The following is a 25,394-nucleotide window of genomic DNA, read 5'->3' as shown; positions in this document are numbered from 1 at the left end:
ATTTACTTTAGCAGCTATACTGCAGAATAAAAAATCGTTATCTGTAAATGTTGAATATAATATTAAAAATACAAATATTTAAAATATCTAAAAATCCTTTAAAAAAGATGCATTCATCTGAGCAGCAGCATATAAGATATTTAGACTTGCTTTCAGAGAATAGGTCTTGAATATCAGTATATTTTGTCTTTACTGCACTCGCAGAAGTATAACCAAGTAAAAAATACTTATATTTATGATACGTCCTCTTAAAGCAAGTCTAAATATATTATATGTTTCTTCTCAAGAAAATGTATCTTGTTTGACAGATTGACATTTTTATTAATGGAAAACAAGACAAAAACACTTGATGACAATATTTTTTTACTGTGAATTTCTGTAATTTTCCCTTTAATTCAGTGAATGTCATTAACCCTTTCCCCGCCAAACACGGAATTTTCCGGGTTTTATGAAAAAACGCTTCCCCGCCAAACACGGAATTTTCCGGGTATCCGTGTTTTAGGTGGTATATGGTAAGGAAGACCCGCGCGCATGTTTTGAAAACTCTTTGATCAAAGAAACAGACTGCGATCATCTCAAACGTGAAGTGGAACACCATACTAATACTAAAGCACTTGTTTGATAAAAATGCCTTTTTCTCAGCTTTTTGTCCGAAATGTTGTTTTTGACAAAACCTACCTCTGTTCAAGTGGCAGTAAAAAAAGAACAAATGAAGATGAAAATAAAATCGTTTTTTTTGCCTAAAAGCAGAGGCTCAGATCTTTATTTTGATATATAGCATCTTCATATATTCATGGAAGAAAATATTCTGCGGGCCATTAAATTTTAGCGAAAATCGTCAAAAACCCTGGCGGTGGCTGGCAACTTTTTTTAAAAACGCTGGCGGGGAAAGAGTTAAGAGTTATTTTTAAAAGATTATTTTTTTTCCTCTTTATTGTTAGTAAGCACGTTTAATGAAAACTTAAGTCGGGACACAAGCAGAATAATCGGTTAAGAGCTAATGATTAATCGCTGCAATAATCGCAACGAAGAGTTGACCTCATCGTGGTCGCGATTAAGGGTTCTCGCTCTCAATGAAGCGTGGTAAGTTGTGCTGCAGGGATCGTGGAGAGTAGCATGAGCCTCCACGTGCTTCGAGTCTCCGTGGTGTCATGCACTGAGCCACATGATAAGATGCACGGATTGACTGTCTCAGAAGTGGAGGCAACTGAGACTTGTCCTTCACCACCTGGATAGAGGTGAGTAACCACGCCAGCATGAGGACCTACTAAGTAGTGGGAATTGGGCATTCCAAATTGGGGAAAAGGAGATTAAAAAAATGTATTAAAAATAAAAGCAGAAGGAAATCCTTACTGTTGAGCTTTGCGTTAATGGTCACGTTTTGTAGTCTAAGATGGTGTGGCAAAGCTTGAAATTGATACTAAATTTGTAGTGGCAAAATCAGTGGCTAGACTAGAGGTGTTTCCAGACATTAGTCACAGACTGGTTATTGAGATTACAGTTGCTGAGGTTTGGTAACTGCATTAATTGCAATTACATAACAGCAAAACCATTGAAGGATTTCATTGTATGTCTGAAGTCTCTTACAGGGGAAAGATCAGGCAGACACTCAACTTTGGTTCTGTTAGAGATCCAAGTCACTGACTTTGATATTCTCAACTTAGTTTCAGGCAAGGCTGCAAGCCATTGATATTTTCAGGACAAATAAAGCCTTCCTCAATATCTTAGCAGCTCTTTAGCAGCCATTTAATTCAGAGAAAGAAAGATACAGTGGATGAAATCCGCAGATTTAAAGTCCTAGCTTGTCCTACTGGAAGCCTTTTCATAAGATGTGACTTGGCTCAGTTCTGAGGAGAATAAACATCTGTTCTCATTCGACTTTTATTACCATAACAGCTCGGTCAATGAAAGACGAAGTGAGGTTAATTTGCAAGTTCTTCAAAAAAAAAATGTCCCCCCCCCCTATAAAATCGTTTTCTCTTGTCCAACAACAAACAGTCTTGAGAGGTCCAAGCTAAAGTTATTGCCAGTTTTCAAAGTATGATTTAATTGAATTTGTGCTGGTAAAATACAGATGTATGATGACAGAAGTCAGAGAGTCCTCACTGTTCTTCAATGCTGGCTATCCATTCTAATGGCCATTGCCATGGCTGTGGTATCCCAAGTTTAATTCTGTATTGATTGTATGCATTATAGTAATACTCGGGGCAGCCGAAGGTGAGTGTATGTGGACAGAGTACTGATCTCTCTCTGTGAAACAGGTAATGAAGACGGTACATGGGAGAGTGGCCTGACCTACGAGTGCCGAACGCTGCTCTTCAAAGCCATCCATAACCTGTTGGAGCGTTGCCTCATGAACCGTTCCTTCATTCGCATTGGCAAGTGGTTCGTCAAGCCCTATGAGAAAGATGAAAAGCCCATCAACAAAAGGTAAAATACTCATTATAAATCGAATGTGCAAATAGGTGTCTGATATCATTGCTGTTGGGGGTTTTGTACCATGTTTATATCACAACGATTACTTGGTGTTTTTTCATACCCAGCAATACGAATACATGCCGTAAGCTGCTGCATTTAACAACTTGATCCTCATTGTTTGTCGAGCCTACGAGTGACATCAGTCTGTTGGCATTCTTTCGCAGTGAAGAGCCCCTGTTTCTGGAAGCCAGCGCTTCTAACATGTAACCTCCCGGGGTATTCTGTTTGTTTGTGAGAGTTGTTCCAGAGCATGTCATCGTCCCAGTGTAGCTATTTCTAAGTGCCTGTCTTGAGTGAAACATTCTAATAATGTTGGGAGGAGCAATTGATGAGCTCCTACTAATTGTCTGTTTCATTTGAATAGATGTCACTGCTTCCCTCAGGGCAGAGGTGTTGTGGTATGTCTGTGGGTGGGAGGATATGGCTCCCTGCTGCGGGTGTGCTTTTGCTCGCTCAGGCTGTGGTGTCAGTTAAGGATGCAAGAGCTGGAAAGCATGGCTGCTTCCTCTGACTAAGGTTTAATGAAGAGCTTACACTCTCTCAAAACACTGACATTGCGGTTTTACATTAGGTAGGTCAACAGGAACCACCATTTCGCTTTCGCTTGTTTAGCTCTGCCTTAACTTGCAAAGATGTCAGAACTCCAAAGTTCTTACTAATAAATAAGCCCATATGGAATATGTAGACTTTTTATGCACTGATTTTGAGGGAAATTCTTTGCAATTCTGCGGAATGGTTTTCAATTGTGAAAATGATTTGTGTTAAATGTTGACTTCTGAACTCACATTAAAAGCTGAAAGCACAATCACATTTGGCAACATATTAAATAAATGACTAGGGATGAGAACTGTGAACTAGTTTTTTTCGGAACAGGTTCCATTTAAAAACAGTTCTGGAACCAAACGTTTTTATTATTTTGTAATAGGGCTGAACAATTAACTGAAATATAATCGCAATTGCAATATGTGTAAAAATAAAATCGCAATCTGACCCAGTGTGATTTTCTAACTGCGATTTAAATAAATAGTCTTAAAATGCTTCCTGCTGTTCTGCGCCTATGTGCACTGCTGTTTTGTCTGTAGTGGGTAGTGCTTTCTTAAATGCATCAAAACTGAATCAGTGTACTAAACGTGGTTTCAGAGCAGTTCTGTGCTCTATACACACACATTTTATCTATCTGGAGTGACAGATGTGCTCTGCATTTGGTGCAGTGTGCTAATGTGCACTGAGCGCATTATTTAAAGTGCCCCATAATTACTTGAATTGCACATTTGCGTAATTTCAAATACCTTTATATTTTGCTGCTACAATTTATTATAAACATTTAAAATAACCTCATGACTGTCAGTTTTGTGTGCAAGGCAGAGCATTTCATTGCATTAAAAGGCTTTTGTCAACTCGTCTACAAACAACAGAAACTTCCATCCCTTCAGTTTTCAAAACAGAAGCTTCAACCGAAAAGAAGTTTGAGGGTTGAACCACACTGCATAGTAAGTTAAGAAATTATTAAAGAAACAAATTACTATTGGCTGATAATTATAATAAAGTATTATAATATTAATGATTATAATTGTACAACAATAGATTTCTATAATCATTTCTTAACATTATTTTTCAACAAAATAATGATAAATAGTGATCTGACCCTTTCACAAATTGGACAGTGTTTGGCTCGTTGGTAAGGTCACACGTCCTCCTCCACGTGACGTGTGAACTTACCAACGAGCTTACATCATCCCTCTCATGAGCGCGTCACAGAGAAGTACGGAAGCGATCATTTGTAGTTAAAAAGTATTTAAGTATTGTTTTGTTTCTAAAAATAATCAATCGTTTGGGTTCAGAAGAACTTTATTTGTTGACTGGAGTTGTGTGGATTATTTTGATGCAAACTAAATATGCATTTTGGACTGTCAAAAAATGGAGTACAGTCACTTGCATTTTTTAAAGGAGGAGACCTGAAATGAAATCCTAAAAATCTTTAATTCTGTTTTGATGAAGAAAGAAAAAGATTAAAATAAATTAAGTAAAGAATAAATACAAATAAAATAAATGGCTAAATAAACATTAGTACTGTTTAGTATCAGTCAAATGCTAACTATTTTAATACTGCCAGTCAATTAGGGTCAGGTTGTAAAACAAGAAGCATTTACACCTGCCGAGTCTAGAGATAAACAGCGTTATTTTTAGCCTTCACGCATTGCACAACATTTGAGCGCTACTCCCGAACAACATCTCCAATGTAGATGCTTAATAGTTTGGTTCACTTATAATATGTGTTTAGAATGGATGCATTTGACCAGAATTTGAATAAGAAGCGAATTAAACTACTACTTGCCTACAAACAGACACATACAGGACTTCCTGGAGAGTTCAGAATGTCAAAATAAAAGCGTGAGGGTTTAAAAGTTCGCGATTTGAGATATCTTACTTTTATAATATATTATTATCATTTGTTTACAAATGATAATAATATTTAAGTTGAATGGGTTGCAAAAAATAACTGTGTGAATGAAAAGTGAGCTGATATCTTGCAACTAAATTGAACAAAAAAGAGATCTGAATCCTTTAAAGTCCAGATACATGTTTTAAAAAAAATCTACTGATGACTAGACTGGAATTACTGTTAATTTTGCAGCTACATTATCCAGTATACTAGTTAAAGTTTTTCTTAATAAGCTATACATTTATATTGAAATAATGTTTAGTTAGAGGTTTGTGTTTATTTGCATAATAAAGAGTACTCCCAATTAGTTCAACACAATAATGTAAAGATATTCTAAACGGATTAGGCAAAAAAACAACAACACTGGTACCGAATCGGGATCGGATGATACTGAGATTTCCGATATCGGCTCAGAAGACAAAAAGTAGTATCGGTGCATCCCTAAAAAATATATATATATATATATTTTACGTGAAGGAGAGAACAAAACAAATGTATTCACACACAGGATGTATTTTTCCCGGACAACAAAATACCCGACCGTTTGAGAATGCACAGATGAAGAAGGTTCTTTGCCAGAGAGATGTTGACAAATGTTGTAAAACCAAATTTCATAAAGTTAAACAACACACTTTTTAATTGCAGTTTCATTTTTGAATTTTTAGTTAAAGTAAATAAAAAATCAAGTTCAAATTTGAATTGAAGGTGTCTTGCTTTGTATAGGCTTAACCCTAACCCTGCTTTTCGAAAATGACCCCATAGTACTACCTAGCGTCCAACCAGTGGTAACCGGTCAGTTTGAACGTGAATAATTAATTACCGCATGGACCAGCCGTGTAAACAATCATGTCTGCCTGTCACTGACTGCGTGACTTTGCCACTTCTTGTGGAGATTTATTTTCCTCCGACCAATCAGAACTTGGTCGACAAAGACTCTTCTCATCAACTAACGTTTGGTCGACTATTAGGGGGCAGCCCTAGTTACCAAATTGTCATGGTCTTTACTTCAAGTGCTGCATATGTGGTGAGATCCAGGATTAGAGAGTTTATTTCCTGATGATAGGCTAAAATATAAGTGCATTGTGTTAGCCTAGATGGTGCAGCCAAATAATTTTTCACATTTGTATGCAGTAATTTTTACTTGTAAATGCAAGTGTAGAGCCCTGATGTGTAGAGTACACTTACTCACAAAGCAAATCGATGACCAGTTTGTGAGCAAATCCTTTTTTGTGTTCGTGCTTTTCAGTTAATTAGTCAAAATGTTTCTTAAATTGGTCTGAATGATTCACTAGCAAATCAGTCTGAATCATATTATATAAAAAAAAACATGGTTTCCAGAAATCACAAACAACTGGAAAAGTCAATGGATTTAGTATTTATAGGAATTTATTACAAATGTATAAAGTCAGACTGGAAATCTTTTGTCAAAAAGTGTGGGAACCCTGAAACGAACACACAAGGGGTGGGCAATGTGTAGAATGACAAGCATTTCAACTCGGCGGGTGCAGATTTTGTTGCATTGATAACAGTTTGCCACGATACTCAAAAGCGGAGTATTTCAGGTGCTTTTTGTTCTTTAACAATGTAGGTAGGTGCACTTGAATGCTGTTAGGTCACGTTGAGCACTGAATATGTAGGGCTGTGCACATGCTTTGAAGTGCCATCTGTCTGAGGGATTTGTAGTGGTTTTCTGGTGGCATGCCTTAATGACACTCTTAAGTGAGCTCAGTAGACATATGAGGAATTCAGACTCCCCCATCTCTCTCCCTCTCATTTGTGCCCACTGTGCATGAGGTGATTCTGGATACCCTGGTGTTACCGGGTTACACTGCTCTTACCATCACTTGATCCCTCCAACAAGCACATGATGCACACTTCTGTTTGCTTAAAGGCAAGAAGTTCTGTTTTTTGTGCAGGTGTCACTTAATATGAGTGGGCTACAGTGTTCAGGCATGCAAAGAGACATGCCTCAAAAGAGAGAAAGTCATGTCCTTTTTTGCATGTTAAATGTCATGTAAGAGATTAGTTTTTTTTTTCAGTTGGACAAACTGTCCCTGATGTTTGCTTAATGCATGAAGTTGATAGCTGCATGTGTGGTTACACTGTAACAGCTGTTTACTCTAGCCTGCGGGTCACACACTCACAGGTGTTAGGTTGTTAACTTAAAGAATTTGTACTACAAAACAAGCCGGAGTGTGTTTAGAATGTCACTATGCATTTAAGGACTTAATCAAACACTTAAAAAAAGCCCTAAAGTTGAAGTTGCATTCAGATCTCTTAACTGATTGCTTTTCACAGACCTGTGCATTTTCACTTAAATATGTTGTTGTTGTTGTTGTGTAACTTTTTAAATACTTTTATTTTCTTTCTCCTATCTTAGCTTAATATGCAACTAAAAGTAAGCCATTTGTTGGCTATTTTCCCATTAAAGTGCTTCTGCTTGAGCAATATTGACTGTACCAATGCCTTGGGTTTGTGGTGAGTTGAATGGCAGATGGGAGTGTTCAGGAAACATGTTTGTACAGTTGCATTTGGCTAGTGCCGTAGAAATTCCACATTTCATCTTTTAATAATGTCTATTATTCCTTGACTGTCTTCCTTCCTGGTCGAGGTTCAGCTTCTATGTCACAGTAAGGCAGTAAGCCTATAATCACACTGTATAACTTCAGCTGTCAACACATTATTCCCAGAGACCTCCAGGAAGTGTGCCACTTTCTCCCAGGCTGTGATTCCAGAACCTTTGAGTCATCCTCCATTTGTCCCCCTTTCTCTGCAGTGAACACCTGTCCTGCTCCTTCACGTTCTTTGTACATGGAGACAGTAATGTGTGTACCAGTGTGGAGATCAACCAGCACCAGTCTGTCTACCTGTTGAGTGAGGAACACCTGACTTTGGCCCAGCAAAGCAGCAGCTCAGTGCAAGGTAGGAGCATTGCAGATAGGAATGTGAAGTCTGTCTTGAACTTGCTTAACATGCTGTTGTAGTCTCAGCTTCAGACTGTCCGTAGACCCATCGGATGGATGTTGCATACAAAACTGGCAAGATCTTTTTTTAATAAAATGGATACAATCTGATTGGCTGGCACAATAATATTGATTAAGTTACTTGACTGGATGATCATTGAAGGTCACCAAGCAACATGTACATGACTCGTACTATACTATACACTATACCATTATTGGATATTGTGGCTTACACACAGGCCATGTTCTTCTAGTACAAAAGAGTAACGCGGGCAGAGTTTGCAACAATCATCCATCATTTATTGAATTTTAAAACATTTACAGGTGCTGTATTTTAAATGGAGATTAAAAACAAGCAATAAAACTAATGATAATCACACTCTTCAATTAAATTTTAACCATCTCTAGGCCAATGTGTGTCATAGGCATAACACATATAGTGTGGTAAGGCTGTCAAATTAAAATGTGAATATTCATTGAATTTATGATAAAAATAGAGCATTTGAATTTTGTCACACATCGATGATGACTAATATTATTGGGCTTAAACCGAGTCCAATGAATAATACAGAAAGCGGGTGTCTCAAGACGTGTTTTATAGGTTGAATTCATTTTAAATTGGCACAGCGTCTAACAAAAATGCATTGTTATAAGCTATAAAAGCAGAAAGACACGATGCAACGGTCAAAGATTTTCGTCTTGTGCATGCTTACGTAAAAATAGACGGATGCTTTTGGAGTGAATAGCACTCCAGAATTGGAGTTCTTTGGCAGTTGTCTCTTGACTACGCCTTGTTCTCTTATCAGTGTCTCGCTGCATTAGCATTAGAGGTACGCACATACATCTGTATTTAATGAAAAACACTGGTACATTTTCTCCTTTGGTTCCCTTTTCAGGCTTGTATGAACACTGCAATCACACTTGTATCCACACTGTACAATCGGTCCAAGACCAATTGCAAACTAACTCTTGAACAGTTCTCTTGTGGTGAGAATGCAGTCCGGACCAATGAACCAAACCATATTCCTATTAAAACATACCTGATGGGTCTGCAGAGAACAAATCTGTACACCAGCTCGTCACTGTAATTCATCATTAAAATGTGAATATATTAGACATAGTTGCGTGTTTAAATGTGCAGTATGTATGATTCAGATTCAGAAACCCTTGTTATTAATGATACCTGTGGCCGTTAAGTGAACTGCAGCCAGATACCTATTGCTCGTGCTTGCGCTCGTGCACACACTCCATAGGGGAAAACAATGACATAACGTACAAAGAGACTGGGTTGTGGCAGAACAGACTGGTAGGATGGTGTTAGCAAATTTTTGACTGATAAAAATGTGGTCTCACTCTTTCTGCTTGTATGTGTGTTTGTGTGCGGGCATGACGGAGAGAGAGAGAGAGAGAGAGAGCTCTGGGACTGTGAGAACAGGTATTTTTAATGCAGAAATTATGCAAAGCAACTAATGAAGGATAAAAATAAAACATTTTCCAACTCATCCATCAATGTGATGAATGTTTATTTGCGGAGCAATGTCTGACTGGAAGTTGACACTTGTACAGGTGTATAATTTTAACCGATATGTTGATGTTTGAGCTAAATCCCACAACAACGTACAAACATCCTGATCAATAAGGGATCAGTTTGCTTATTTGTCACTTTTATTAATACAGTTTTGGCCTGTTTTGAAATATTCGCCCTCATGTGAATGGAGACAACATTGATTTAAAAATCAGCTGTCTTGTAGATTTTCTTTCTGCTTCCTGAAATAATGTCTTTTAAATTCAAATATAATATAGTTGGTAATATTTCACTGAAAAATTGGAAATTAGTTTCTCAATCCTGATGACAGCCCTACTAACCGGCATCACTCTCCGTGTGTGCGGCTCTGTTTGTATGAGAGAGAGAGAGATTGTGAGCAAGCGCTGTCAGCCAAGTGACAGTGAGAAGATTTTTTTATACAAAATTAACTTATGCGCTATTAAAATAATGTTCCTCAACTCCTTTCATCCAACTTGCGCTTATCATAGGTGATTTTAGTTGGTTGAAATGCAGTTTGCATACAAGGCTAGATGCAATATGGAGTTTCTATTTGGATGTTATTATATAAGTTCATGAGTGTTAAATGGGTGACAGATGTCAATCGCACAAATGTAAATTTCCACACTCTTGCACAGAAATTTTCACTTGCATTTGCTTTTTCTGTAGAGCCCTGCCCAATATTGTTTTTTTTTTTTTTTTTCTACAGTATTGTATCAGATTTCACATTTACCTGCCCCTAAATGCCATTAATAAAATTAAAAAAAGCTGTGGTTGGTTGGTTTACATATTAGTCAGGCATCCCTTTCCTGTAAAAGACGCTTGGTGGTTCTTTGGCCATGAATATGCTGCAATGTGGACCAGTCTTTGTACTAATAGCCTAAGTCTGTCTATGTGAGAATAATGCTTTTGTAATGTAGCCCTGCCAATAATCCATTGCTAAACTTTTCATTTACATGTTTTGAATGGGAAAATTCTAGAAGTCACATTGCTTTGATGACTTGTATTTATTTTTTTGGCCATGAAGCACATGATGACAGTAGGCATAAGAGGACATTTTATAGTTTAGTGCTCAAAGTGAAAAAGTCCTTCCCTTTGTTCTGTTAACTTTTTTGTGATTTGTAGTTGCCTCTATGCAGTCAGACTGGTGGAAAACACATGTTTTCTTCCTCTGCTCAAGGGTTTACTAATGGAAGTCCTACATCATGTTAACACCTCTGAGACACTGCTTCTCTTGTGGTAGTCATTATCTCCGTGTAGCCCCACTGTGGCCCTGATGAGGTGTTTTCCAGATTCAGTACTTCTCCTGATTTCAGATTTGTTACATCACCACTGGTCTCTCCAGGGTGCTGAGTTCACAAGCTTGAGGCTTGCGTTCATGCTTGGAATAGTAGGTTTTATCCTGAACGTGATGTATCTGTATTTCTCTTCAGCCTGTTCTCTCATCTGTCTGAACCACATCAGTCCCTAACACACTTTTGTGTGTTCTTTCTTAATGAAATATTGACTGTTGGACTGGGTAAAAATAAAGATTTTCTTATTCATTGCATTCTTACTTTGAACAATCTTGATATTGATTCTTAAATCCCAAGATTGATCTTTTACTCAATTCACAACCCTCTACTACAGTGAGTAAGTCACTCGCATTTGGAACACATTTTGCAACTAAAATGTCTGTGATTAGCCACTGGCTGGTAAATATTCATATTTCACTCACCAGTGATTGTGTAGTACAGTGGGGGGGAAAGTTTAGCAGCGTTTTCAGAGTGGTTTGACTCGTTCCGCATGTGTCCAAAGTCGAAATACGTGCAATCCATTTGTCATTTGTAATGTCTCTTTTAGTACTCTTTATGTTCTTAACAGTTAGTTATCACCAACATGTCATTCTAATCATGCATAGCACAGATGAGGTAAAGCCCTTCGAGTCCTCTCTCATTAATATGTGCTCATTTAGAGATGCTCTTTACAGAACAGCTGGTTTTCTTAAAGAGACAGTACTGGTTTTTAGCACTTGTTCAACAAATCAATATAAATACTTGTAAATAGTAACAAATTATGCATGTATATAATAAACATGTAACAAAATATTAAAATATGATTTTGTACTTATTGATGGAATGCAGCGATTTGTTCATTTTTAAAATCCATACATCCTGTACATTTTCATAATGTACAGTTACAGTCCCCAGCAATTAACAGCATTATCTTGGAAAGGATTTCTTTGATTTTTAAGCAAAGTGAACATACCTAAAATATACCCATGTGAATCGACATCAAATCTAGCTCTAATCTTATCGAATCGAGAGCATGTGAATCAGAATCAAATCGGGAAAATGGTATCAATGCCCAGTCCTAAATTACAGTTATACACTTACTTGTTGCCCCATAGACTTCCATTGACACTTTTTTTTTTTAACAAATGTAATTGTAGTTGCAATGCCACAAATGCTGTCAATAGGGCTTAACTTGTATTTAAACAGAACTATTCCTATTCCATATTTCTCCTTTCTGCACAAACATTGTTTTTTCAGTACCAGTGATTACTAGCCCCTATATCTGAAATATTTTGTGCTGCGTTATAACTGGCTATGTGTAACTGATGGATTGTTTTTATTTCTTTATTCCAGTTTCCCTCACTGTAGTGGCTGAAGATTGACATTGGCATTGCTTATTCATAGGGCATGGTCTCAGTTGTCTGGCATGTGTTAGTTCATGAACACTCTCCCTGGGGGTGATCTAATGCTTATGTTAAACGTTTGTTATGTGCATCTGCAACGATGTTGAATGGCAAGTGCAACTGAGTCTTATTCCAATTAAAATAAACTTCATATTTTATTGTGTTTAGGCCTACTGCAGCCAAAAGTCAGTTTGAGTTAGGCTTAAAAGGATAGTTCACCCAAAATGATGTTTATGCTGACTGTATTTGATTTTTGGAGCTTAAAAAATCAGATCAACATTCACTTTCATTTTAAGGACCTAATGAGCTGAGATCATTTTAAAATTTTCTTCAAATGTGTTCTGGGGAGTCGCACATATCTAGGATATCATGAGGGTGAGTAATAGGGCTGCACGATATAAACAGTGAAACAAAGTCTTCTTCATATCCAAATGTTGCCATCCACCGTGTACCTGTTTTTGTCCATTTTGTGTCTGGATCTCAGCCCACTAATCATGAACATTAGTTTTTGAAACACAGTCAACTTGAATATTAGGGATGCTCCAATCAGGATTTTAAAATCTGACACCGATCTCCAATTTTCATCTCATCAATCGATGCTGATCATTTAACTTTTTATCAGCAGCTGTCAAAACTGGTTATATGTAAGTTTTCTGCTCAATGTCACTGTTAACTAAATGTCCCTGTTTCCTTCTGGATCCCTGTCCCCAACCATAGGTGTTGCCTAGTTTGTGCTGTCAAAAATAATGTTGGTTGATTGAATAATTCAGTATAAACAAAATATAATTTTAAAATATAAATGTAACTCTTTATTCTAGGCCTTAAAATCTAGTAGGCTTATGCAAACTATTCGTTACTGTATATAAGATATTCCTAAAGAATGAGGCTTAATGTCAGACTGAAGTTGAACTGATAACCCATAGGTGAAATAAAATTTTAAGTGAAAATTTTGGTTAGTTTGTCACCATTTCATGTAATTATTTTCATTCATTATATTTAATTTAGCAATGCATTATATTATAGTAACACAATATTTGATATATATTTATTATACGCATGTTCCTTTTAATTTTGTTGGATGTTGGTAATATTAGTTCCGCTTTTACTTGTTTCCGTGGGGAGTGTAATAAGTGCGACACGCTCTCTCGTGAGGTAAACAAATAACAGGAGAATGACGAGCGCATGTTTCTGGACTCTACAGGTGTTAATGTTAATGCTGTTTGCTCAGCAATCATTTAATAAAGATGTTTGAATTATACCCCATCTTGTATTCTGCGGTATTATTATGATACCAGTGCTTTGCAGAGACTGAGATGCTGCTACCGCAGATAATAAAAAAAACGCTTCACACGAAGTGCCAGTTTAATGTAAATAAAGTGTTTAGCGCATGTAAGCAAACCGAACCGAACTCTGAGCACTTCTGTTACTCCAAGCATGAGAGGGAGTTGTGGAGCACAGAACCGCTATGAAAACACTGTAACCTTGCACTAATTTAATATAGACTGGACTGACCGCAAATAAACTTTGAAGGGAGCAGACTATTTATTTAATTAAATCGCAGCCTTTGCAATTTAATAATCGCAAAAGGTCATATCGCGATTTCGATTTCATTTCGAATAATTGTGCAGCCCTAGTGAGTAAATAATGAGAGAATTTTCATTTTTGGGTGAACTATCCCTTTAATGGGAATTTACTGATAATATTGCCTGTACTTATTTTTCTCCTTGACCACAGTTCTGCAACACGCATCTCACACTCACAATATGCTTCATCAGATGATTATAAACCGCTAAATCTTACATGTTGACACATACAAAATATTCATTTAGCTCCAGTGATTGATTTGTCTTTAAAAGAGTATGCCCCTCTTTCCTTTTTTTTTCTTCTTTTTTTTCTTCTTCCTGTTTTAGATCTACTGTCTGTGAACGTACCAGTCTGAAATAATTAACACAGCTCTAGACTTTCATTTTATGGCTTACTTTGTAGCCCAAAGCATTGTTCTCATGTTACCACAAAGTGAACAGGGAGACTTTACCAGGAAGTATCACTCTTCTCATTACACTGACACTCACTAATATTTCATACACTGCCTGTTTTCCCCCAGTGATCCTCTCTCCATATGGTTTGAGTGGGACTCTAACAGGCCAGTCCTTCAAGCTCTCTGACCCACCAACCCAGAAGTTGATTGAAGAATGGAAGCAGTTCTATCCTATAGGCCCCAACACCAAGGATGTCACGGACGACAAGATGGATGACCTTGACTGGGAGGATGACTCCTTGGCTGCTGTTGAGGTTGTTGTTGGTAAGACTGAAACTCAATTTGCACATATTTTGGATTGTTTTATGATTGATGAGTTTTTATCTTAAATGGATAGTCAACACAAACATTTCACCATTTACTTCCTTCAGTGGAACACAAAAGGAGATTTTATGCAGAATCACACCTTTTTGACTGAGGCTGTCATTCTGTCTAACATCTCCTTTTGTGTTCCATGGAATAAAGAAAGATATATGGGTGTGGAACAACTTGAGGGTGAGAAATGATAACAGATTTTGTATTATTGGGAAAACTCACTTCATGCTATCTGTATTTTTTTCGCAATTAGTATCAATAGTAATTGGGATGTAATGCCTGTGGTTTTGCAGCTGGAGTTAGGATGGTGTATCCAGCCAGCCTGGTGCTGGTGGCCCAGTCGGACATCCCGGTTGTGGCTACAGTGAGCTCCTCTACCTCTGGTTCTTACTCGGGAGGTCAGCACAGTCACATGGCTCATGGAGATACTGCCATCTCTTCAGTCACCCTGACTCCTCCCACATCACCTGAGGAAGCCCAAGCAGGTACCAGCACAACCTTTTCCTTTATGAGTGCTCCAGGAAATATTCTAAAAACTAAGTCATTGGTAATTTTAATGGATACACTAAGTGCCTGCCAATTTTGTGTTGTAGAGATCAGACTTCAGTAAAGTCATCAGCATTTGCAAAACATTTAACTTTGGCAGTGTGACATAAAACAGAATATTCAATAGGAAAGTTAAGTTGGCGTGACTTGATGTTGTCCAATGGGATTTGATTGGATAGAAACATGTTAAGCTGTGATATTATTGCCTAAAATTATTTTTTTACCACCCACAGTGCCTTTCATGTTTAATGTTGTCTTTTAAGTAGCTATTAAAATTCCTTTTTCTTTTTGATGTCTCACACTGTTGTATAGTCAAACCATTTTAGAATTGCTATTGTATGCCAGTCTAAAGTCATTGGCACAGTCAGTCTTGTAAAATTATGATGGTGTTTTTTCACTGCTGCAGTCTCTCAGCCTACCCAGAAGTGGTTGAAACTTTCAGCGATGTCAGGAGGCTTTAGCATGGACAGCAGCAGTCATCACGGTGGCAAGATTCCCCGCCAGCTCGCCAGCCAGACAGTGGAGAGAGTCTGGCAGGAGTGCAATATTAACCGAGCCCAGAACAAGTATGTATAAAAACTGCTGCTTTTCAGCTTGACCAATCAGCCAAAACAAATTGCCCATCAGTGAGAAATTTATTGAGCAACTTCAGGTATTTATGTTGGTTTATTTTTACAGGAGAAAGTTCTCAAACATGTCCAATGGAGTAAGTGAAGAGGAAACCGACAACGCTTCTACATGGGAGTTTGTTGAGCCAACTCAAAGGACACAGTGCAGTTGCTCAAGGTGTGCAACAAGCTCTCAAAAGCAATGCGGTTTTAAAAAATGATACTCACCTGTGTAATGATTGATATCACTCTTCCATGGAACATAACAGGAGAAATGTAATGCCTCATAATTAAATATATAATTAAAGTAAATGGTGGCTCATGGCTGTCATGTTTCAAAAAGGATGCCATAAAACCCACTGGATAAGTAGTTGATAGAACATTTGCATGATCGATTTGTATGACAGACCAAAATTTAAGTCCTTATTCACTTTTAAACCAAATCATTGAATACACCAGTTCAAATATGGCGACTAGGGTGCAGCTCTGACGTCAGTAACATCAAACCTCACTATATCTTGATTGCCTCATGGCCAATCATCATGATGTCCGACCTGCGACAAAGTTGCCATATTTGATTTGAGCACTGCCAACGGGAGTTGACCAATGATTTGTTTTCAGAGTGAATGACAACTTAAATGTATATACCTTTTTCTACGTATGTTCTATGGAAGAAGTCTTTCTATATTAAAGTGAATATATAATGACAGAATTTTCATTTTAGGGTATATTAAATTAAAGCCAACTGATTAAATCTGAAGCTTTGCTTTTTGCTCCAGGCTTAAAAACCAGAAACAGCGGGCATGTAGCACCCCAGGGCACCCTCCATCTGCTGGCCAACCTTCTCAGCCCTCCACCAAACACAAGATGGCAGAGAAGCTGGAGAAGGGGGATAAGCAGCAGAAGAGGCCTCAGATGCCCTTTCATCACCGCAGCTCTCTGTGTGAGGAGCCGACCCTGGAGCAGGGAGATGGTGTTCACAGGCTTTGCCTTCAAAGTCATGAGGACAGCTGTTACCCCAGTCTCCACCATGCCGACATCACCGCCAGCAAGACTCCGATTCTGCACGGCACGGACGACGAGATGTCCGGTTCCCCTCAGCCCCCGCCGCTCAGTCCGCACCCTTGCAATCATGGAGATGAGGTGGCCGACGGCCTGAAAAATTCCTCTTCTCCCCTTAACCAACACTTCTACCCTCGTTCCACAGAGCCCTGCCTGGTACCCCAGAAACCCAGTGATGATTCTCAATTAGATCCACTGCCCTTACTCTATCCACCCCCATTTCCAGAGTCCCTGGAGCCCACTGTATACATTGGCTCTGCCATCAGCCCCAATGAGGACACAACACACAACCCCTGGAAGTACTTTAGGGTGCCTGTTGGGAGGAACACAGATTTTCACACGCCTCAACTTCCTGTGGTCATGCAGTTTGAAGATGGTAACAGGAGTGGAGGCCAGGACTGTATTGTGTCAATTACAGAGTGAGTATTCCAGCATTGTGCACTTAGGCTGGTCCCAAAAACTTGTAGGGAGCATTTTAAGGCCTAAAAGGATTTAAGGTATTGATAAATATAGTAAAAAATAAAAACTGTTTTACCCAAAATGTGAGTGCTATGTACAGGTGAAACTCGAAAAATTAGAATATCGTGCAAAAGTTCGTTAATTTCAGTAATTCAACTTAAAAGGTGAAACTAATATATTATATAGACTCATTACAAGCACAGTAAGATATTTCAAGCCTTTATTTGATATAATTTTGATGATTATGGCTTATGAGCTTATGAAAACCCCAAATTCAGAATCTCAGAAAATTTGAATATTGTGAAAAGGTTTAGTATTGTAGGCTCAAAGTGTCACACTCTAATCAGCTAAACACCTGCAAAGGGTTCCTGAACCTTTAAATGGTCTCTCAGTCTGGTTGAGTTGAATTCACAATCATGGGGAAGACTGCTGACCTGACAGTTGTGCAGAAAACCATCATCGACACCCTCCACAAGGAGGGAAAGCCTCAAAAGGTAATTGCAAAAGAAGTTGGATGTTCTCAAAGTGCTGTTTCAAAGCACATTAATAGAAAGTTAAGTGGAAGGGAAAAGTGTGGAAGAAAAAGGTGCACAAGCAGCAGGGATGACCTTAGCCTGGAGAGGATTGTCAGGAAAAGGCCATTCAAATGTGTGGGGGAGCTTCACAAGGAGTGGACTGAGGCTGGAGTTACTGCATCAAGAGCCACCACACACAGACGGGTCCTGGACATGGGCTTAAAATGTCGTATTCCTCTTGTCAAACCGCTCCTGAACAACAAACAACGTCAGAAGCGTCTTACCTGGGCTAAAGAAAAAAAGAACTGGTCTGTTGCTCAGTGGTCCAAAGTCCTCTTTTCTGATGAGAGCAAATTTTGCATCTCATTTGGAAACCGAGGTCCCAGAGTCTGGAGGAAGAATGGAGTGGCACACAATCCAAGATGCTTGAAGTCCAGTGTGAAGTTTCCACAGTCTATGTTGGTTTGGGGAGCCATGTCATCGGCTGGTGTTGGTCCACTGTGCTTTATTAAGTCCAGAGTCAACGCAGCCGTCTATCGGGACATTTTAGAGCACTTCATGCTTCCTTCAGCAGACAAGCTTTATGGAGATGCTGACTTCATTTTCCAGCAGGACTTGGCACCTGCCCACACTGCCAAAAGTACCAAAACCTGGTTCAATGACCATGGTATTACTGTGCTTGATTGGCCAGCAAACTCGCCTGACCTGAACCCCATAGAGAATCTATGGGGCATTGCCAAGAGAAAGATGAGAGACATGAGACCAAACAATGCAGAAGAGCTGAAGGCCGCTATTGAAGCATCTTGGTCTTCCATAACACCTCAGCAGTGCCACAGGCTGATAGCATCCATGCCACGCCGCATTGAGGCAGTAATTAATGCAAAAGGGGCCCAAACCAAGTACTGAGTACATATGCATGATTATACTTTTCAGAGGGCCGACATTTCTGTATTTAAAATCCTTTTTTTTTTATTGATTTCATGTAATATTCTAAGTTTCTGAGATTCTGAATTTGGGGTTTTCATAAGCTGTAAGCCATAATCATCAAAATTATATCAAATAAAGGCTTGAAATATCTTATTTAGCTTGTAATGAGTCTATATAATATATTAGTTTCACCTTTTAAGTTGAATTACTGAAATTAATGAACTTTTGCACGATATTCTAATTTTTCGAGTTTCACCTGTATACTTAAGCTCTTTGAGTATTGTATTATTCCTTTCATGTCACCTTTATTGAAATCAAATATGAGTAGAATTTTCTGTGCGCTGAAAACGAAGAGCCCAATTTAAATGGTGTGCCGAGTTGCTGACTATGTTGAGCATTCCAAATCACTCCCTTCCATTCAAGCTCCATTTCAGTTAGGATACTGCCTTAGAAGGCAGCTGCCTATGTAGGTAGGAGACATCTCACTAGGTTTTGGAACAGACCATGTGACAGTGTAGTAAATTACGTTGTACTTAAACAAAATACTAAGAGCATTTTTTACTTTGTGAAATGAAAAGTAAATGTTGTTTTTGTTGGCCTGGTAGTGGAACTGAATTCTAACAGTCTTGGCAGACAGAATGGCTTCTTAAGAAAAGCAGTTGAATCACTTCTCAAAACATGGCCTTGCCTTTTTGAAAAAGGAGGCTTTTAAACTTGCCTGAGAAATAGGTCAGTCTTTTAACATCTTGACTACAAGCTGTAAATGTAAAAGGGAGGTTACGCTTTTACAGAGAATGTTTATTTGGCCCCTTTGCAACTCATTTTGCTTCTCCGGTTATCGATCACATCAGGCACTTTTTTGAAAAGCTGCTTGATTTCCACACTGGTAATAGGTTAAAACATGTTTCCCACTAGTGGAAGGCGGCTGGCAGAGGGGCTAAATTGGACCCTGTTGTTTTTCCTGTATTGCAGTATGCTCTGACCTAGTGATGTTTTGCTTGGACTGATTAAAAAAGGAGGAGTCTGTAGTTATGACTTTTGTGAGTGTTAACTGCTCTTCAGGTTTTTTTCATTAAAAAAGATTTCACACCTGATGCTTTGATTTAGTGCCCGTGGCTGGCAGAGTCATCTTAGGGTTATAACCTATATTATAAATATTTGGCCAATTTCCAAATATGACCAATATGAAAATGTTGTTATTTTTATAATTTTTAAGTAATGCTTATGGTGCATAAATTACACACTTTACCTTTTGAGTTATTTCTTCATCTTCCTTGGAAATAATGCAGATACGAACCTGATAAAGGAACAAACATTCCTTTTTAATTTGTCATAAAATTACAGGTATGTTATTTACAAGGAAGACTTGCTCATTCCATAACGAGAGGTGTAACACGATGTGGGTGATTTGGTTTTCAGGAGAATGTCCTCTTCTAAAAGACCTCTGAAGGTATCAGAGGAACGGGTGAAGATGTACGAGCAGAAGAAGAATCAGTATCTCTCTGCAGCTGTGTGTGATGGAGACCAGGAGCAAGAATCTGATCCTTATGCTTTTGTGGAAGGAGATGAGGAGTTCACCTTCACTGATAAAGAGAAAAGGCCTGGAAACGAGAGGGAGACGGGGAAGAGAAATAAGGTCAGGCATTGCCAGTGATGCTCTTAGAACAAAAACTGTTCCTGCAGTGTGTTTGTTTTTTCCAAAGACAATTGTTATAATTTATTTATTTGTTTACGTTTAGAGGGATGATGGCAGTTTATCGTCTTCTGATGGTAAGTATTATTTCCTCGGTTGCATGCTATTAAGATAAAATACAGTATATGTTCAATGTTTATCATGTTACATTATGGTTATATTTGTTAACAATGAAATCATGCATGCTAATTTCTTATACTGCTAATGCATTTTGTTACATTTAAAAGTTCCATACTTCGTTAATGCTTTATGAACTAACAGTAGTATATTTATAAATAAATATTAACCATGATTAATAAAATTAAGAAGAATTTATTTTTTATTATTGTTAATGACACCTAAAGCATGAACTAATGGTTAGAAATAGAAATTTAAAGTGTTACCAATGTGTGATATTTATGCAATACATGATGAAATGTTTTTGGAGACCTTATAAATTGCCTTTGTCTGTTTGCTTGCAGAAGGTCAGGGTTCGGCTGGCAGTAAACCACTTCTCACCACTAGCTTGATCCATGAAACAGACCTTGCTGTGTCCATTAATGACCTGGACAACCTCTTCAACTCTGACGAGGATGAGCTCACGGTTAGTACTAGTGATGGGTAGATATAGTGATCAGATATGGCCGATAGATAGGACTCTCTGTGCACTGAGCACTTACTAAACTTCAGTATCATCTTCTGAATCATAGGTGTCTTTTTTTTTTTTTTTTCCTAAATACGTTTAGTATGCTGCACTAGGCATATAACCGTTCTTTAAAGCAACTATGATATGAGTATATGATCATATACATATCTGTGCCTTATTAAAGAACTCTCCAATTGTTTGTTGGATCTTCGGTCTCCTGCCTCATTAGAAAATCTCTTAGGTGGTCATAAAGTTCTTTATTTGCTGAACTAGGGAAATAGTAGAGCAATTAAAGTGAGCAGCCTTGTTTGTCTTTTTTTTGTACTCCAAACAGCCTGGGTCCAGGAGAGCTGCCGGAGGAACAGAGAGGAAATTTGGTGGGAAAGAAACGAAACCTGCAGTGCCAGACCCCCTGCCTTGTATGTGCCCCGCATCCTGAGCCCTGCTAATAGTTGCTTAACGTCTTTTTTTTTTTTTTTTTTTGTGCATAGTTTTTTGCATGAACTCTGCTTATACCCATTATTACTCATTTATTTTAGCTAAAGCCAGCACCACACTAGCAGACTCCAAACAACTAGATTTTTGCAGAGGGTGTCACATGTGGACTGTTTTGCTGATATCTTGCTCTCTTCAGTCAGAGTTACGACACACTTGCCAATACAAAATGGTGGAGGGGTGACAAACATACCAAATCTCCGCAGTTCTCTGAGTCCATATCACGTCGAGCTCGCCGAAATAAAAACAGGAGTATTTGTGTTAGTATAAACAATTGTAATAGAGTGATTTAGGTTGTTTTCCGACTTGATGCTTGCTTGATTTGTTCTGAAATGGGCTAAAATAGTTAGTATGTTGCATTTTCTTCATGGTTCAGTTTGCTTTCACAAGATTATATTTTAAAACAGACCAAAACTGCAAAAGTTCTGTTGTGGTCATTTTTATCCGACATTAGTTGCTTTTACAATATTTCTGCATTGAAAAATACCTCAGTCACAGATCTCTCTCCATCTTGCATCCGTGTTTTGATGATGAATTACAGTGACAAGCTGACCTATAGATTTCTTCTCCGTCCAGGTGGTCTCGGACCGATTGTTTTGGTGCGGATCCAAATGCGATTGCCGTGTTCAGATATGCCTACACAAACCAAACTAATTGAGAAAATCCACCAGGTTCCAAAACAAATGCTGCAAAGAACCAGGTGTGAAAACGCCTTAAGTGATTCATGTAACTTTACCTTATCAAAATGCGTGATTGTGTATTTATCCCATCGAGGCTTGCAGTAGAATGCGTATGTCCATATGAAGCTTTTAGTGAGTAAAGAAATTAGGTTCAATAATAACAGACTGTTGTGGCTCCACTTTCTGATGTCATTAGTCATTTTAGTGTGGAAAAACACTTGGTGACAAAATCACTATGGTTTACAATCAGGTTTTGCGATGATATGCAGCTGAGTGCAGTTAAAATGTTCAGATTAGCACCTTGGTGACAATGTTTTTTTGTTTTTGTTTTGTTTTTTCTTTTTTTTTCAAGCCACTATCTCCGCAATGAGTCCCGATGGTCAAGAGATTAACAACCTCTTGCTGATAGATGCTAGTGCGTGCTTTGTCTCCCTCTGCCTGGCTGCTGATTATGTTAAAGCTCACTCCTGAAAATCACTGGCAAAATCAGCTATTGTGGTGCCGGCTTAAGTAAAGATATTAACTGTAAGCATGTTGCTTTAGAATATGTAAATGTAAATTCATTTTGCTTTTCATTTTATATTTTAAATTCATTTAGTGCACAGGCTTGTGCTTATGGCATAACTAATACAACCGTGGCCAAAAGTAATTGACAGTGACCATACATTTTGTGCATAAGGTTTTCTGCTTCAGTTGTTGGGGTGTTGATTCTCATTGTTTCTAGATTATTGTGCAGAGTGATCAGATGCAATTTTAAATAATTGCAAAAAGCTTCATCGGCAACTTTATCACAAAAAAACTAATTTCACAGTTTTTTTGCCCCGGCACAAAATGACGAGCTAACATCATTTCACTAATCATATCTGCAGCACCTGGGAAAGTGTGAACGAGTACTAGTCAGATGAAATCACTCTATCATTCTGATTGGATTATAAGAGCAGACTGATTGCTATAAAATGAGGGAAGAAGTGCTTCCAATCATTGTGTTCTTGTTAGCAATGGTTACCTCTATAGAAAGACGTGCAGCCATCATTCCTTTGCATCAAAATGACCTCACATGCAAGGAAATTGCTGCAAAGAATATTGCACCTGAAAGAGCCATTTACTGGATCATCAGGAACTTCCAAGGAGAGAGGTTCAACTGCAGTGAAGAATGCTTCAGGACATTCCAGAATGTCCTGCAGGCACCAGGACAGTTTTCTCCTGAGGAGTAAGCTACTAAATCGTGTCACCACCAGTGCAGAGCTTGCTCAATATTGGCATCAGGTTAGTGTGAGTGCATCTGCATGCACAGTGAGGCAAAGACTTTTGGACAATGGCCTGGTGTCAAGAAGGGCAGCAAAGAAGCCACTTCTCTCCAAGAAAAACATCAAGGACAGACAGAAATTCTGAAGGAAGTACAAGGATTTGACAGCAGAAGACTGGTGCAAAGATATTTATTCTGATGAAGCCCCCTTCCAACTGTTTGGGACATCTGGAAAATCGATAGTCTGGAGAAGAAAAGGTGAATGCTACCATGAGTCCTGTGTCATGCCAACAGTAAAGCATCCTGAGACCATCCATGTGTGGGGTTGCTTTTCATCCAAGGGAGTGGGCACTCTCACAATTCTGGCCAAAAACACTGCCACGAATAAAGAATTGTATCAAAACGTCCTGCAAGAGCAACTTATCCCAACGATCCAGGATCAATTTGGTGATTATCCGTGCATTTTCCAGCATGATGGAGCACCATGTCACAAGACGAGAGTATTAATGAAGTGGCTCGGAGATCATTACATTGAAATATTGGATCTGTGGCCAGGCAACTCCTCTGATCTTAATCCCATAGAGAACCTGTGGTCAATCCTCAAAAGGCAAGTGGACGAGCAGAAGCCCACAAATTGTGATTAACTCAGAGCACTAATAAGGCAATAATGGATTGCCATCAGTCAGGATTTGGCCCAGAAGCTGATATCCAGCGTGCCAAAGTGAATTGCAGATGTTATGAAGAACAAGGGTCAAAACTGTAAATATTGGCTCTTTGCACATATTGAGTGTTTTTGCCAATAAAAGCCTTTAAAACGTATTAAATGCTTATCATTGTTTTCCAGTATACAATAGAAACATGTGAAAAAATAATCTACAAATACTGAAGCAGCAAACTTTGCAAAACACAAAATTTATGTCACTGCCAATACTTTTGGCCACGGCTGTATATTGTATATGAATCCAAGAGCTGCATGGCTTTTAACACGAGCAGTTAATGTTGCACAAGTTATCATGGACTGAGACTGTCAATGGCAAAAGGGAGCATCTGTTACCTATTTTTTCTATATAGTGCCAGAAGCCTGTTCCTTCATTGTGCTTGTTTGTTGATCTAGGCTCTGCAGACCTGCACCAGATGTTCCCAACCCCTCCATCTCTGGAGCCACACATCATGGGCTACTCCCCTATGAACATGGGCAGTAAAGAATATGGGAACATGGAGTCAGTGGCCGGACTGTCTTTTCTGGATGGTACTGCCATCAGTGGTAACTTCAAGATGGAGGTAGAGGAGGGTTTCTGCAGCCCCAAACCCGCAGAGATTAAGGTAGAACTATGCTGTGAATTCCTAGCAGTTACTCACATAATTTTGCTGTGAAAATTTATATTTGGTTACTCTTCTCATTTATCAATCTTTATTTATCATATTTGCAGGACTTTTCCTACGTGTTTAAGTCAGAGTCTTGCCAAGCGCTGATCGGCTGCTCCCTGTACGCCCCTCTGAAGATGCTGCCCAGCCAGTGTCTGCTTCCCGTCAAGCTGCCAGAGGAATGTGTGTACCGGCCCAGCTGGGCAGTCGGCAAACTGGAGATGATGCAGCCAATAGTGGGAATGAACTTCCTCACCAAGGACAGGTACTCCAGCCCAGAATTAATGCTTTGGAGCAGGGGATTTGTCTTCCTTACGAACAGATTTTTCATATCGGTCCGATGAGCCCGATCCAAATCTTATACTGTGTGTTATAGTCATTACTGTGAAGCTCCAAAAAAGATATTAAAGATCCATAAAAGCATCATTAAAGTAGTCCATATGACTTTTATTCAAAGTGTCTTGAAGACAAACAATAGCTCTGTGAATCGCAAATGGTTGCATTTGATAAGTAAATATTTTGTCTGAATGAGCAGCGCTTTTCAGTGAAATGCATGCTGCTCTGTTGACACTCAGCATGCGCTGCTGTTTTCAGCTCTCAGAGCAGCGAGCATCTCGGATGTAGATGCTCAATAGTATTAAAAGCATATTAAAATACTGTGAGTTAGACTACACACACACACACACACACACACACACACACTCTTAGGAATTTCT

General features: G+C 38.6%; 1 protein-coding gene across 1 annotated transcript in view; it reads left to right on the top strand.

The window, feature by feature from the left end:
• The window catches only part of LOC127631879 (mediator of RNA polymerase II transcription subunit 13-like), a 44,982-nt gene that overhangs the window by 4,525 nt on the left and 15,063 nt on the right, over positions 1-25,394 (top strand). Inside the window, exons 4-16 of the mRNA XM_052110270.1 lie at positions 2,262-2,430; positions 7,698-7,843; positions 14,209-14,406; positions 14,751-14,942; positions 15,410-15,569; positions 15,682-15,789; positions 16,391-17,092; positions 19,994-20,210; positions 20,314-20,344; positions 20,729-20,850; positions 21,227-21,311; positions 24,428-24,636; positions 24,744-24,943. Of these exons, the coding sequence (XP_051966230.1) occupies positions 2,262-2,430; positions 7,698-7,843; positions 14,209-14,406; positions 14,751-14,942; positions 15,410-15,569; positions 15,682-15,789; positions 16,391-17,092; positions 19,994-20,210; positions 20,314-20,344; positions 20,729-20,850; positions 21,227-21,311; positions 24,428-24,636; positions 24,744-24,943 (2,539 nt within the window). The remainder of the gene's footprint in view (positions 1-2,261; positions 2,431-7,697; positions 7,844-14,208; positions 14,407-14,750; positions 14,943-15,409; positions 15,570-15,681; positions 15,790-16,390; positions 17,093-19,993; positions 20,211-20,313; positions 20,345-20,728; positions 20,851-21,226; positions 21,312-24,427; positions 24,637-24,743; positions 24,944-25,394) is intronic.

The sequence above is a fragment of the Xyrauchen texanus genome, chromosome 38 (assembly GCF_025860055.1).
Source record: "Xyrauchen texanus isolate HMW12.3.18 chromosome 38, RBS_HiC_50CHRs, whole genome shotgun sequence".
Classification (NCBI taxonomy): Eukaryota; Metazoa; Chordata; class Actinopteri; order Cypriniformes; family Catostomidae; genus Xyrauchen; species Xyrauchen texanus.
This window is presented reverse-complemented; position numbering and strand designations above follow the sequence as displayed.